Consider the following 13,137-nt stretch of genomic DNA (forward strand, 5'->3'; position numbering starts at 1 on the left):
AAGGAAGAAGGATCAGAAGGGGAAAAAGACAAACGTGGGCAAAACAGAGCTTCCAAAGCCCAGGTGAGCATTCACGTTATAGACTGATGTCGTTCCTGCCTGTCATCCCTGTAGCCAATCTTCTTCCCCTCTGTGCTTCCTACAGACATGAAGTCAGCAACCCCTTCATTATCAACTGAGTATTTAAACAAAGCCCTCCACTGAGCACTTCCAAGGATACCTTGAGTCCTTGCCAGGGCAGGCTGCCTCGAAGGAAATACATGAACATATGGCCTAAGGCTTCCAAATCATCCCGCCGGCTTTGCTCTAAAAAGGAAGACAGATGACACATTATGTTTGCAGTTATTAAAGCAGAAAGGGGTTCAAAACCAAGTAATCCCTTCAGAAACCCGTCTGCTCTGGAAAGGCTCTGCTTACTAATTCTTTGTATATCTAAATCAGGGATAGTATTTTAGATCAAAACCAAAAACAACGTGTACTTACTTTGCCTAGATCTGCTACTGGCAAGTAAATATCAAGTGAAAAGAGCAAATCCTAAACTAAAACCAAGTCCAAATCACTAAATGGCGAGTAACCACCCCTCACTCTATGCCGTCACCTTCCTCAAAGTAAGATAATTTAAACAAAATGTTATTTCTAGTACATGGGCTACAATTACTCTTTGGTTACCATCACGAAAAGTGAGCAGCAGATTCAGTAGCTGAGGCTGTTAAGACAGTCCATTCTGGCTAGGCCCGCAAAGACACAAGCTGCAGAATGCCTAGCATACATGCCTAGTGCTTTTTATTCATTATAAAAATTAACACTTAAAATTTAGTTTAATGTAAGCAAACATCAGGGCACAATCCTCAGCTCCATCCCATTTGTACCATGTCCCATAGCCACCTTAAGAAAAATTTAAAGTTTATTACTAAGGTGCCCTTTGTGGGCACATAAAACAGTATCCCTGCATTCAGAGAGCTTATCATGTAAAACAAGTTGCTGGATTTTTCTTTCTTTTCTTTAAATTGGGAAGATAAGGATGGTAAAGAACTGCAGAATAGTTAATAAAAAATTGTAACTACATCTCAGAAAACATCTTATACATTCTTTGGCTGTCAGACAATAGAAGTAGTACATTCTTCCATTTTTAATTGCCAATTACAATTTCTCTCAGACATTTCATGTGTTTATTTTTTAGAATCGAGTTCTGGGCTTTATCAAAAGAAATGACAGATGCAGGAATAAGGGGCTATCTTAAACTTGATTTTGTTTTCTTTGTGCAGAAAGTAAAACCTAACAGAGTCAGGGAGGCAGGGAAAGCTACTCAGGTAACCCAAAATACAAAAGCACAACACGTTTAACTGCTGCCTCCAATTACAGGAAATTTGCGTGAAAAAGAGTGCATAGTACTCTACAGGGCAGATGAAGAAAGAAAAGGCAACTTTCTAAACTGTACTTTGAAGGAGGTTTTTGGAAATGAGGTCACTAACGGGAAGGGGCGGCACCCTGACAAGAGACATAAATAACATAAAGTTGAGCTGATACACAGCAATTGAAATAATCTTAAAAAGAATGAAGCAAAACAGCAAGGCCATCAGAAGCTTTTGACTACAAGGCTTGCCTGAAGTTTGCAATAAATTTCATATGTAATTGAAAACAAAAAGAGATTTTGTTAACGGAACTTAAACAGATTTTGTTAACAGACAAAAACAGATTTTGTTAACAGAACCTAAAGATACACCAAAAAAGAAAGAACAAGCAGGGTGAGTTGAGGCCTCCCAAAGCAGGGCAGATAGAGAAACCACACCCTGCAGGTTCTCACACTATATCACACCTACTCATCCCTCTCCATTTTTATATCCACTTCCTGTAAGGAGGCCCCTTGGTAATAAATAATTCAGGGGACAAATGGTTGTATTTTAGATAGTTGAGCACTAGAGGGCGAAACTCTCCACATTTTCAATGACTGATGCAGCCCTACAGAAATAAGCCCAGCTTTTCTTCACAGCAAAGCCATTATAAAATGAGATTTTAAAAAAAATCAAAAACCAAAAAATATAATAAACACATTTAAACTCACTGGAGTAAGTAATAAAGTAACTTTTCAAATACTTAAAACCACGAAAAAAAGCTGTGGAATATGGGATAACAGGAAAAATAATGGTTCCTGAGTCAGGTTATCTAGGTCTTGGCCTGTCCTTTCTATTAATTTATTAATCCACGCAAAATTAAGCATGGCCAAGTCACCTTTTGGGCTTCGATTTCCTCATCTGAAAAAAAAGTGGTTGATTTAGATACTCTGAAAAGTCATTTTCCATTTCTAAAGTTCTAAAATAATCTACAATAATTTAAATCATAAAGGCCTTTCAAAAACAATGAGAGTGAAAATCAGAGCCATGCTTTATTTCCACATTTCTCTGAACACTCCACATTCATTCAATTCAGGATTTCAATTCAGTATTTCCCTTGTTTTTTTCATGCAGGATATTTCATTTTCAAAGAAGAAAGGTTTCAATACCAGTGAGACCAGGAGGACACAAAATTCTTCCATACCATAAAGGCTTGCTTTTCAACCAATCAGAAAGATGTGCTTGGTTTACTTGCATTACATCCCTGATTTTAGGTCAAATATATTTTGTTGAAGGAAAGGGGCCAGGTGACCCAGTGTCCTCACCCTCACTTCAAACATTAAGGAATACAAAATGGGCAGACTTAATCAGTGGGAAGGTGGCTAATCTAATGTAGTAAATATCAGGTTTAGGGGGCTGCTTCCCTTGTTTTCTGCCCTCACAAAATTAATAGGCAATTCTTTCCAGGTCATTTGAAGATACATTTCCCTTTTTCTTCATTACAACATAAAGGATGCAACACATTTGAAAACCAATAGGATTAGGGTTCCTACAGGAACCTCTCTGGGTTTGAGACCATGGCCAGAGTTTAAAGGGCATGTGACAACCACCTATATGTATTCTCTGTAATAGGGACATGATAGACAAATACGGTGACAGGTTGGATCTGACCTGAAAAAAACTCTGGAACTCAGGAAGTCCACGCGTGGAGATACACTCAAAAGTTCCAGCAGAAATGGCTACATCAAGAGATAAAGGAACCCAGTCTGATGACAGCAGATGCTTAAAACATAATTTGTTGAATAAATGATAACTACCATTATAGAGTCTTTACTCTCATCAAGCACTATGCTAAACAGTTTATATGCATTATCTCATAGAACCCTATGGTATAAGGTAGTATTACCATACATCTTTCAGGGTAGATGAGATAACTGATGCTGATGAAGGAAGGTTACTGGACCACATAGGTTTAAGGGAAAAAGCCAGAATTTACATCCCTTTTTCTTAACTATTACACTGTACCTTATACAAACAAAACGGATATGCATCTTTTGTCTGTTCTTGCCTTTCCTGACAAGAATAATAAAATCAGAACACAAATGCTGAGCCCAGGAGGCAGGCATTAGAACAACTTTTAGACTCTGTCAGTTAAACCAAACAATCATGACTTTACTATGTACCACATACTCTATCTCCTTGTAAAAAGGAAGGAAGAAGGGAATTCTGAGCACTATGCCAGAGACCCATGTTACATACATTATCACCCATTCAACCTGCAAAACATTCTTGTGAATATTATTCTATTTTTACAGGTAAGTTTCAGGGAGATTAAGTAACTTGTCCAAAGTGACACCAGTAATAAGTGCCAGAGATCCTTCCGGCCTAATTTTAAACTATTATGTTTAGTTAAGTGATAATATCCATGTGGTTACCGAAAAAATCCTGACAGCATTCATTTCAACTCGGGTTGTATCATACCACTTTGTAACGTCATTTTTACTCTTCACTAATACTAGAATCCTCATCTGAATATCAGAGCAGTTTACTCGATGAGGCGACTTTATAGCTATTTACGTTAGCTTTAATGTACTATTGTGTAAAATACTTATTGTGTAAACTGTTAATATTTAAATACCTTACATAATTAGCTACGTCTAGGAGTCTAATATTCTGTTTATATGTCTACTCTCTAGAGTGGTGATTTTCGAACATATCTTTTCAATCACCTTAGAACCTTTTCTTCAAATAGAATCTTCCATGAAAGCCCAATATTTAAAACAGATAAAAAGGGAAGCTTTCCTGGAGAAGCTGGCAAGGGCCCAGGGCCCTACCTACTGGGCCTTCTCACTGTTCCTTAGGCTTCCCTCGCAAATACTCTCCCCTGGACTAGTCCCTCTAACAAGTGAGACTACAGCTTTTAGCAATGTTTATGCAAATTGTCTATCCTGAGTAAAATTCAAGACTCACGGAAAAGCAAATATATTTTCACTGAATAAGACATAGGCTTTTCCCTGAAAAATGAGTTACGAAACTATGCACAGAGAACAGAAGGCTAGTCCATGTTTTAGTGAAGCACTCTTCCTCAAAGCAGATATCAGCCTGATGTCCTTTTCAGGTTATATATGGGGCCATTTGTATGTAAATATCAAACTCATCACTAAAGTTACTAAAATGTTATCACCTTAATTCAATAACTCAAGTACTACACTCTGAGAAACTAAGCATTTGGAAACGAAGAATAAAAAATCCTTAAGTTGTCAACAGGATACTTAGGAAAGTCACTAACTTACCATCTTAATTTCTCAAGTACAAAAACCACTTACCCTGTGAAGCAATAAGAATCACAAGTTGTAAGGCACAATGGGTACAAAAGTGTTTTGGGAATAAAAAGGTGTTTTAACAACCTGCCCCTTTCATGGAGCTGAAAATAAACACACCTTTGCCAAGATGCGTGTTGATAGACATGTATCTTGCAGTTCCAGTTAAACTTTTGTGCTCCCTATAAGGTATATGTTTTTTGGTTTCAGGGTCAATGTATTCCTTGGCCAGTCCAAAGTCTATAATGTGTATAACATGCTCTTTCTTATTGCCTTGTCGGCCAATCAGGAAGTTCTCTGGCTTGACATCCCGGTAAATGAGATTCTTTGAGTGCACGTATTCCATTCGGGAAAGCTAAAAGAGAGAAAAACAATGATAGAAATACTAGTGTAAAGAAGTTTACTGTAAAAATACATCAAAGCATTTTCTTTTATCAGCCCAAAGCTTTAAAATTAAAATAAAACTCATTTCTTCACCACCCAGAGCCACTTTACTCTTGTAAACCAGAATATATTTTCTGATACAAATACATATATGACAAATATCAAGATAAAAGAGAGAAGGATAGGGACTTCTCTGGTGGCGCAGCGGTTAAGACTCCATGCTCCCAATGCAGGGGGCCTGGGTTCAATCCCTGGTCAGGGAACTAGATCCCACATGCATGCGTCAACTAAGAGTTCGCATGCCACAACTAAGACCCTGTGCAGCCAAATAAATAAAAATTTAAAAAAAAAAAGAGAGAGAGAAGGATAGTACAGTTTATCTAAAATGATAATACACAGTTTTATTTCGTTATGCCAACAATTTGCAAATGATGAACAGAGTTAGTGTTTTTATGTTACTTCAGAAAGTAAGCATTTGAGAGGCAAGAATTACTCCCAGGCAGGAAATCAGAATATGTTGGTGGCCTTTGAAGACAGGTGCCACTGCCACATTCACCTCCTGCCCACACCTTCCTACACTCTGTCTCTTTGCTGCAGAAATAAGGGAAGTGAGGCCCAGAGAAGTTAATACTGGACTGATATCACAGAGCTAACTAACAGCAGAGGTAGGAGTATAGGTTTTATGAGAAAGTAAACAGAGCCCCAAATAATAATCATAAAATTATTCAAATTTCATTAAGTTCATTTCTATCTTCAAAGCTTTTCTACTTAGTATAGAAAGGGAAGCTTGAGCATTTGAATTTTTGACTCAAAAGTCAAGATCAATTTTCTAACATTTCCAAGTCTTTAAAGTAGGTGAGACCATCACCATTTCAGACCAATAAAGACATCCTTCTGCTTAGGGGATGACAAAGTTCTCAAAGGAACTGTCTTAACTGTTCCCTAAACTGGTACTGGTGTGTAATTTGGTAGGAGCTGAGAAAGCTGCCTCTTCAGCTGTCTCAGTCTCTGTGGGAACTAGAGGCAAGAGAACTAAGGCAGGTTCTTGGTCACACAATTTCAGAATCTGATTTTAGGGCAGTGGGTTACATCTCCAATCTTTTCTTGGATGCGATGGTAAGGAGAGAGGGAGGACATGACAAAACTTTACAGTCATGTGTTTAACACCCATAAATAAAACAACAAAGAAGTTACTTGCATTTGTACAATTTTTCCTAATCATCCTCTTTCTCCCTAAATAAATTTCCACTTCAGTCAAGGTCAGAGTATTGCTCCAAGGTGCAAATTCTTAAAATAGAGCAAACGGCAAATGCAGTGCGACTTCTCTGGATTAACCCTTTTTGCCCCAGCCAGCTTCCTAGAATGCCACCAGTTTCACCTAGTGCATTCACTAGGTGTCACTACAGCTGGTAAATCACCAACAGGGACAACACAAGGATGTGGCTGGGAGACCCGCCCCTCCTATCCTTCTGCAGAATGGCAATGCCAACTTACCAACTGAATGGCTATCATTAACACAGTCTTCAAAGTAAAAGTTCGGTCACAGAGGTCAAACAAGTCCTCCAAGCTAGGGCCAAGAAGCTCCAGCACCATGGCATTGTATTTCCCACATGGTCCAAAGTAATACACCTGTGGGAGACCTTCACCTGAAAGCAGAGGGAAAATAGGGTGCAGAGTGAGGGACACAAAAACCAAAATATGAGACAGCTGCAACAGCACTAAGTAGATAAAAAGGAAACATACTTTGTGAGATTTTTGTTTTCTTTCATAGTCCCTACTGGAGAACTCAAACTGAGCACAACAGCTTCAAAGGGAACTAGTAATGTGTGGGAAAGGCTAAGCCATTGCACAATATGTTCAAATAAGCAGTTATTTAATACCAGAGTGCCAAAGGCATTTCCACTGCTATGTAAGACAGAGAATGGTCTCTGATCCACTGCTGGATCGGAGCGTAAACTATTCTCCCCCAAGGATGCCCAAAAGCACACTAGCATAAAAGGTTCAAAAGATGGCTCATGAGCTCAAAGGCCAGGCTAACACACCTTGCTGCATTAGCTGGTTTCATTTGCACTCCCTATGCTTACTACCAAAGCCACAAGGAGATGGAACTGTTTCCGACTGTTGCTCTGAGGAGAGCTCAGACCGAAGGGCTGAGGTCACAGAGGATGCAGCCTGGTCCTTTTCTCATAGGGAGTCTCTGTAGTTTCCTGTTTTCTATCAGTTGGAGCAAAGTCAACAGACTGGGTTTGGTTACTGATAAGTAATTATGAAAGGAAAAGGAATAAAAATACAAGGCTGGGTTTTCCCCAGATTTGAAATTCATAGTTATAAGAAGCCAAAATCTAGACTTTCTCACCTACGTGGCAACTTGTGAATGAATTTCCTCCTTAAAATGTATTGTAAATATGAGGCACTCAATAAATATGTGCTAAATGGCACCATGTGCACTGTGGGTATGAATGAGACTACAGAACTTTACAAAATCTGGTCTTACAGAGTGAGAACACTTCCATCTTAATACACTTATGTACACCACGGTCTACAGTTGTACACGCTGCAGATTACTGCTTGCTCCTGCCTGTAAGTTTTTTAGACAACAAAATTCTCTCCACCTTCGCATTTTATTTGTACAGATAGGGTACAGGCAGAGGTAATTATATCTACTGTAATCTGAATGTTTGTGTCCCTCCAAAATTCGCATGTTGAAAACCTAATGCCCAGTGTGATGGTTTTAAGAGGTGTGGGCCTTTGGGAGGTGAGATCATGAGGGCAGGGCCTTCATGAATGGGATTAATGCCCTTAAAAAAGAGACCCCACAGAGCTCCCTAGCCCCTTCAGCCATGTGAGGACACAGTAGGAAGTCAGCAGTCTGCAAACCAGACGAGGGCCTTCACCAGAACCTGACCATGCTGGTATCATGATCTTGGACTTCCAGCCTCTGGAACCGTGAGAAATAAATTTCTGTGTTTATAAGCCACTCCGTCTGTAGTATTTTGTTACAGCAGCCCAACTGGATTAAGACAATGTCTAATACTTAGAACTTTAACCCAATGTGCCCATCCTTCTCTCCAGCACAGGTCTTGTATATCTGGAATCGGTATGATTCATTGCTATGATATGTGTTTATTTCATGTGCTGCAATAGTCTATCATATTCCATCTAAATACTAAACAACTTCTTTCTTAGTGTTTAATAGGCTCATTCCTGTCTCATACCATTTCATATAGTACACTCTGAATTGTACTCGTGGTTGTTTTGATTCTCCCTATCTCCAAAAGGAAACAGAGTTTAATTTATCTTTTTTTCTCCTGTTGTTTTGAAGAACTCCTTCTTCAGTTCATTTAAAATATATAAAACCTAACAGCTGTTCCCCATGAGTTCTACTGAGAAATCCAAAGCAGAACAGTACCATAGAGATTTATTGCTTTTATTAATCAGACACATGGTAGATTGTAGTTTGGAGATCTTTAAAATTTTATATCCTATATAATAGTTTTTGATGTGACTAAAATTTGATTTTCCTAATATAAAAATTATACTCTTCAAAACAGGTGTGGCAGATCTGTTGGTTACCTGCTCAATATCCATTCCCTCCTTCTTTCTTAACAACAAAATTTCTAATTATTGTGAATAGCAACTCGCCCAGTTATAATTTTCCAGTCTCCCTCGATAATAGGAATGACCAGTGAGATGGAAGCAGAAATTGTTGGATAGGGTGGTTCTAGGAAAGTTCTTTCAAGGGAGCTGACTCAAAAAAAAAAAAAAAGGGAGCTGACTCAAGTTGGAGGTATGCCCCTTTGAGATGACCAAAGCTCCAGAAGCCATCTAGAACCATCAGATACCTTGAAGATTTAACATAGTACCAAGATGGATGGAGCAAAATTAGAAGAAACCATCCCTGACAGCTATGAAGCAACCACACTAATGTTGGGCTTCCCTTCCCTCTGGACTATTTTAATCCAAAAGAAAAATCAATCTGGGACTTCCCTGGTGGTCCAGTGGGTAAGACCCTGGGCTCCCAATGCAGGGGGCCTGGGTTCGATCCCTGGTCAGGGAACTAGATCCTGCATGCATGCCACAACTAAAGATCCCATGTGCCATAACTAAGACCCAGTGCAGCCAAAATAAATAATAAATAAATATGAAAAAAATATATATCTCATATAGCTTTAAAAAAAAAAGAAAAATCAATCTCTACCTGACTGAACTACTGTTATTTGGATTTTTCTTTTTAACAACCAAATCTAAGCCTAATTAATAAACATACTATTCCTTTACTTGGTTAAATTAAAAACCTAGGCACAATATCCTCCTTCTGAAGTACAAGCTAAAAGTCAGACCTGTGTAGAAATATAATATTGGCATAATTTTCTAGACCTGCTGCCAATACTTAAGGATCAGTTTAAAAATAAGACAGATGATCATCTTGTTCTTGACAATCTTCAGTACCAAATCTAGGCATCTCTTGTCAGAAATTTCCATGTTTACAAAGAAGTCACAAAAGCTTTCTGGGTGATGTCTATAATTTCTAACTGTGAGTAATGTCACTCGTAACTCCTGCCTAGTAACTTCAAAGATGCGAGGAGTTCCTGCTGGCTGCATTATTGCTCCTTTTATTAAATACTCTGAACCTCACAATACCCTGTTGGGCTTTGGGATGCTCAAGACAACTTCTAGGTTACTGAGTGGCCTTGAAGCTTTTCTCAAAGGTGGACTAGGTCCAAGATGCTAGTGTAGAAAGAGCTCAAGTCAGAGTCATGGATTTGGTTCTGCTACCAACTCTGAAAATTCTTTCACCTCTTTGCTCTTTTTCATCTGTAAAGAGGAGGGGTTTAGACTGGTTCTCTTTTATTTTTTTTTATTTTTTGGCCACGCCGCGTGGCATGTGGGACCTTAGTTCCCTGACCAGGGATCGAACCCTCACCCCCTACAGTGGAAGCGTGGAGTCTTAACCACTGGATTGCCAGGGAAGTCCCTAGACTGGTTCTCTTTTAAAACCAAAATTCTGATTATAGCTAGGATTTCCTTCTAGCTACCTTCTAGGTTCCTCTTTGTAAAGCCATAGCACCAGTATGAATGAAACTTGTCTCCATGTTATATAGAATATGCGTGGTACAAATTCAAATGTAGCTTGTAGTGGTAACTGGTAGTGGTACTCAATTGAAAGTGTGTCTATTGGCAACACCTCTAAAACTCTAGAAAACAGATACAGTGACTTTACTTCAAACCTACCAAACCAGAATTTCTAGTAGTGGATGTAAGCATAGCTCCACAGGTGATTCAGAAGTTTAACCTAGAGGGTAGAAATAAAGGGCATTGCTTTGCTTTATGGCTAATATATTATGAAGACTCAGAAAACACTGACAGACTAATCTCTTTCAGAAGTTCTCTCACATCAGAACAACTGGACTCAACACCTATTGAAAGGAATCATTTTAAGGCTATTTGAAAGACCTGTCTGTTTAGAGTTTCTTAGGTATTACAGAAAATGTGCTGCTGAGTATAGAAGTCTCTTTGGGAGATGTGGCCTTAATTTATTAGAACTGTCTGTACAGATAAAGATGCCCACACAAGTTCCAATCTGTGTCTGGTTTCACACATGATTGCCCCAAAACTGGCCAGTGCTGGTGGTGAATGACACAGACACAGGCCCACTAGGAAAGTCTGCTTCTTTGGTCAGAGATTACTGTACAGTAATGATTTATCACCTGGGCTGTATTTAAATGAGAAATCCTGTATATTATGTTTCACACTACTTTTGCAGAGCCATTGCTAATCCACTGTTTAGGAAATTTTAAATTAATCAACATTATGGTGGAATTCCTTTAATAAGACTGGGGATGAGGGCAAAGCCTTAAATGCAATAAACGTGTGGAAAACAAGGTACTTCCTGAAAATAATTTTGAGGTAAAGGGAATGAAGTGGGGGAAGTAGGCAATGTAGATATGCACTGAATTCTTTGATCCATGGTATTTCAGAAACTAAGGTACTGTTATAATCTCTCATCTGCTCTGAAAATAAAAGCACTTAGTTAAGTTCTCCCTCCTAAATTGGTCAACTGCATAAAAGCTTGAAAATTAAAGAAGTAGATTCCAAATTCTCCTCTTCTGAAGGATTTCCAACAGATTTCATTATATTACCTTTAGCCACAGGTTAAATCTCTCATAAGCCAAAACTGCAAGGTTATATACACACTGTACAAGTTACAGTGTATATTTTCACAGGGAACTATGAAACAGCTTTTCCATCCATCAATAACATATTCTTATAACTCCTGCTGGACATATGGCCCACATATATATCAAGTTGCACAGAACAGGAAGCGAGATGTATAACACTACAGCTAATTTTCAGTCTGTCATAAATTTAACTTGGGTTAAACACACCAAATCAAGGGTAACGGCTGCTTTATCATCCAAGCTGTTACCTAAAAAGATTCCATAATGTATTATGAACAGTAACTACTCTAAGTAGAGATATTTTTAAATACACATCAGGCTGAGAACTGAAATAGAACCACCTTGAAGCTTTTGGTAATTTGATCACATTATTGCCTAATTATTAGCCTTTCATTCTTTTTGAAAAACTAAATTACTTAGATGTGAAGCAAACTCAAATAAGTCCCATACCTACATTAATACCTGGATGTAAAAAAATAACATCACATAAATATTTCTATGAAAAAATAAGTATATGCTGATGATGACTGTCTTCTAAAGTCAGGGCTGGAAAAAACCTTTAAGGACATAATGACCTCAGCAATTCCCTTCTTTTATTTATACAGTTTGCTTTTTAATTTTTAAAGAAAAGAGGAGAGTTTTTCTCCAAAGTTAAGCCGTCCTTGGTCCCATCAATGGTAGCGGCTTTTAGCACAGCTACTGAATGTTCCTTAGTGTTTATGAGAGGTCAGGGAATTACTGACACACAGGGAATTATCACCAGGGGTAATAATAATAATATTAAATAAGTCCACTTAATAAGAAAGCAGAAAGAATAGGCAGACAAACATGATAATATTCCATAGGAAGAAGTGAAAGGGGAAAATGAAAGCATAGGCTTTAAAACTCAGAAAATAACTCTATAAAAACAATGCCTTATTACAAAAATATGAGACAATACATGTGTTTGTTTCTCTTTTAAAAAAAGAATAGAATCCCTCTCATTTCTCTGACTCTGAAAAAAATGCCTTTTTACAATATGAACCAGTTCAACATATGAATCTACTTAAACTGCTGATTTAATAACAGAAACAGCTAGATCCAAAATTAAAGAATCAGGATTACTTTGCCTTACCTATAATGAAAAATGTTTTACAACTGTCTTGTTCACTGGCCTCTTGGGAACTGGAATATCACCAGACGTATGCTCCTAACATGAGTTCAAATTTGCATGATGGGAGAAGAGAAGGTGAGGAAAGGCAGAGCGCAGGAATAATCTCACATTTCTGAGCCAGAGAAATTGAGCTTTTACAGTTTCTCTATTACATACACACATAATTACAAAGGCCTTAAGCCTCAAAGCAGGTTCAAAGTTTTGTTTATCCAAAGGAGTCAGAAAAGAAAAGTCCAAGATAGGACAGATTTCTTCTGCAGCAGATAGCATCAAAGATAAAAAATGTTTTAAAAGTGTGTTGTGTATTGGGGGTGGAATTGAAGGGTAGGGGATCCTTTCTCTTCCCCAAAAGACTAACTCAGCTCAGAACTGGTAAATTTATGGGATAAAAAAAAAACCCAATCTCTGAAATTTTACCACTTTGTCCCTGTGATTAAGTTATATAGACAGGGTCTCCCTGGTGGCGCAGTGGTTAAGAATCCGCCTGCCAATGCAGGCGACACGGGTTTAAGCCCTGGCCCGGGAAGATCCCACATGCCGCGGAGCAACTAAGCCCAAGTGCCACAACTACTGAGCCTGCACTCTAGAGCCCGCAAGTCACGACTACTGAGCCCACATGCCACAACTACTGAAGCCTGCACGCCTAGAGCCCGTGCTCCACAACAAGAGAAGCCACGACAATGAGAAGCCTGCACACTGGAACGAAGAGTAGCCCCCGCTCACCACAACTAGAGAAAGCCTGCGCACAGCAATGAAGACCCAACACAGCC

The 13,137-nt window shown here is 38.6% G+C and overlaps 1 protein-coding gene across 1 annotated transcript in view; it reads right to left on the bottom strand.

Moving 5' to 3' along the window:
* Nucleotides 1-13,137, bottom strand: part of CSNK1G1 (casein kinase 1 gamma 1) — a 163,694-nt gene that overhangs the window by 23,191 nt on the left and 127,366 nt on the right. Inside the window, exons 6-8 of the mRNA XM_055088028.1 lie at nt 6,530-6,681; nt 4,772-5,006; nt 221-306 (exon numbers count right to left, since the gene is read on the bottom strand). Coding sequence (XP_054944003.1) covers nt 221-306; nt 4,772-5,006; nt 6,530-6,681 — 473 coding nt within the window. The remainder of the gene's footprint in view (nt 1-220; nt 307-4,771; nt 5,007-6,529; nt 6,682-13,137) is intronic.

Source organism: Physeter macrocephalus, chromosome 11, assembly GCF_002837175.3.
Source record: "Physeter macrocephalus isolate SW-GA chromosome 11, ASM283717v5, whole genome shotgun sequence".
In the NCBI taxonomy this organism is placed as follows: Eukaryota; Metazoa; Chordata; class Mammalia; order Artiodactyla; family Physeteridae; genus Physeter; species Physeter macrocephalus.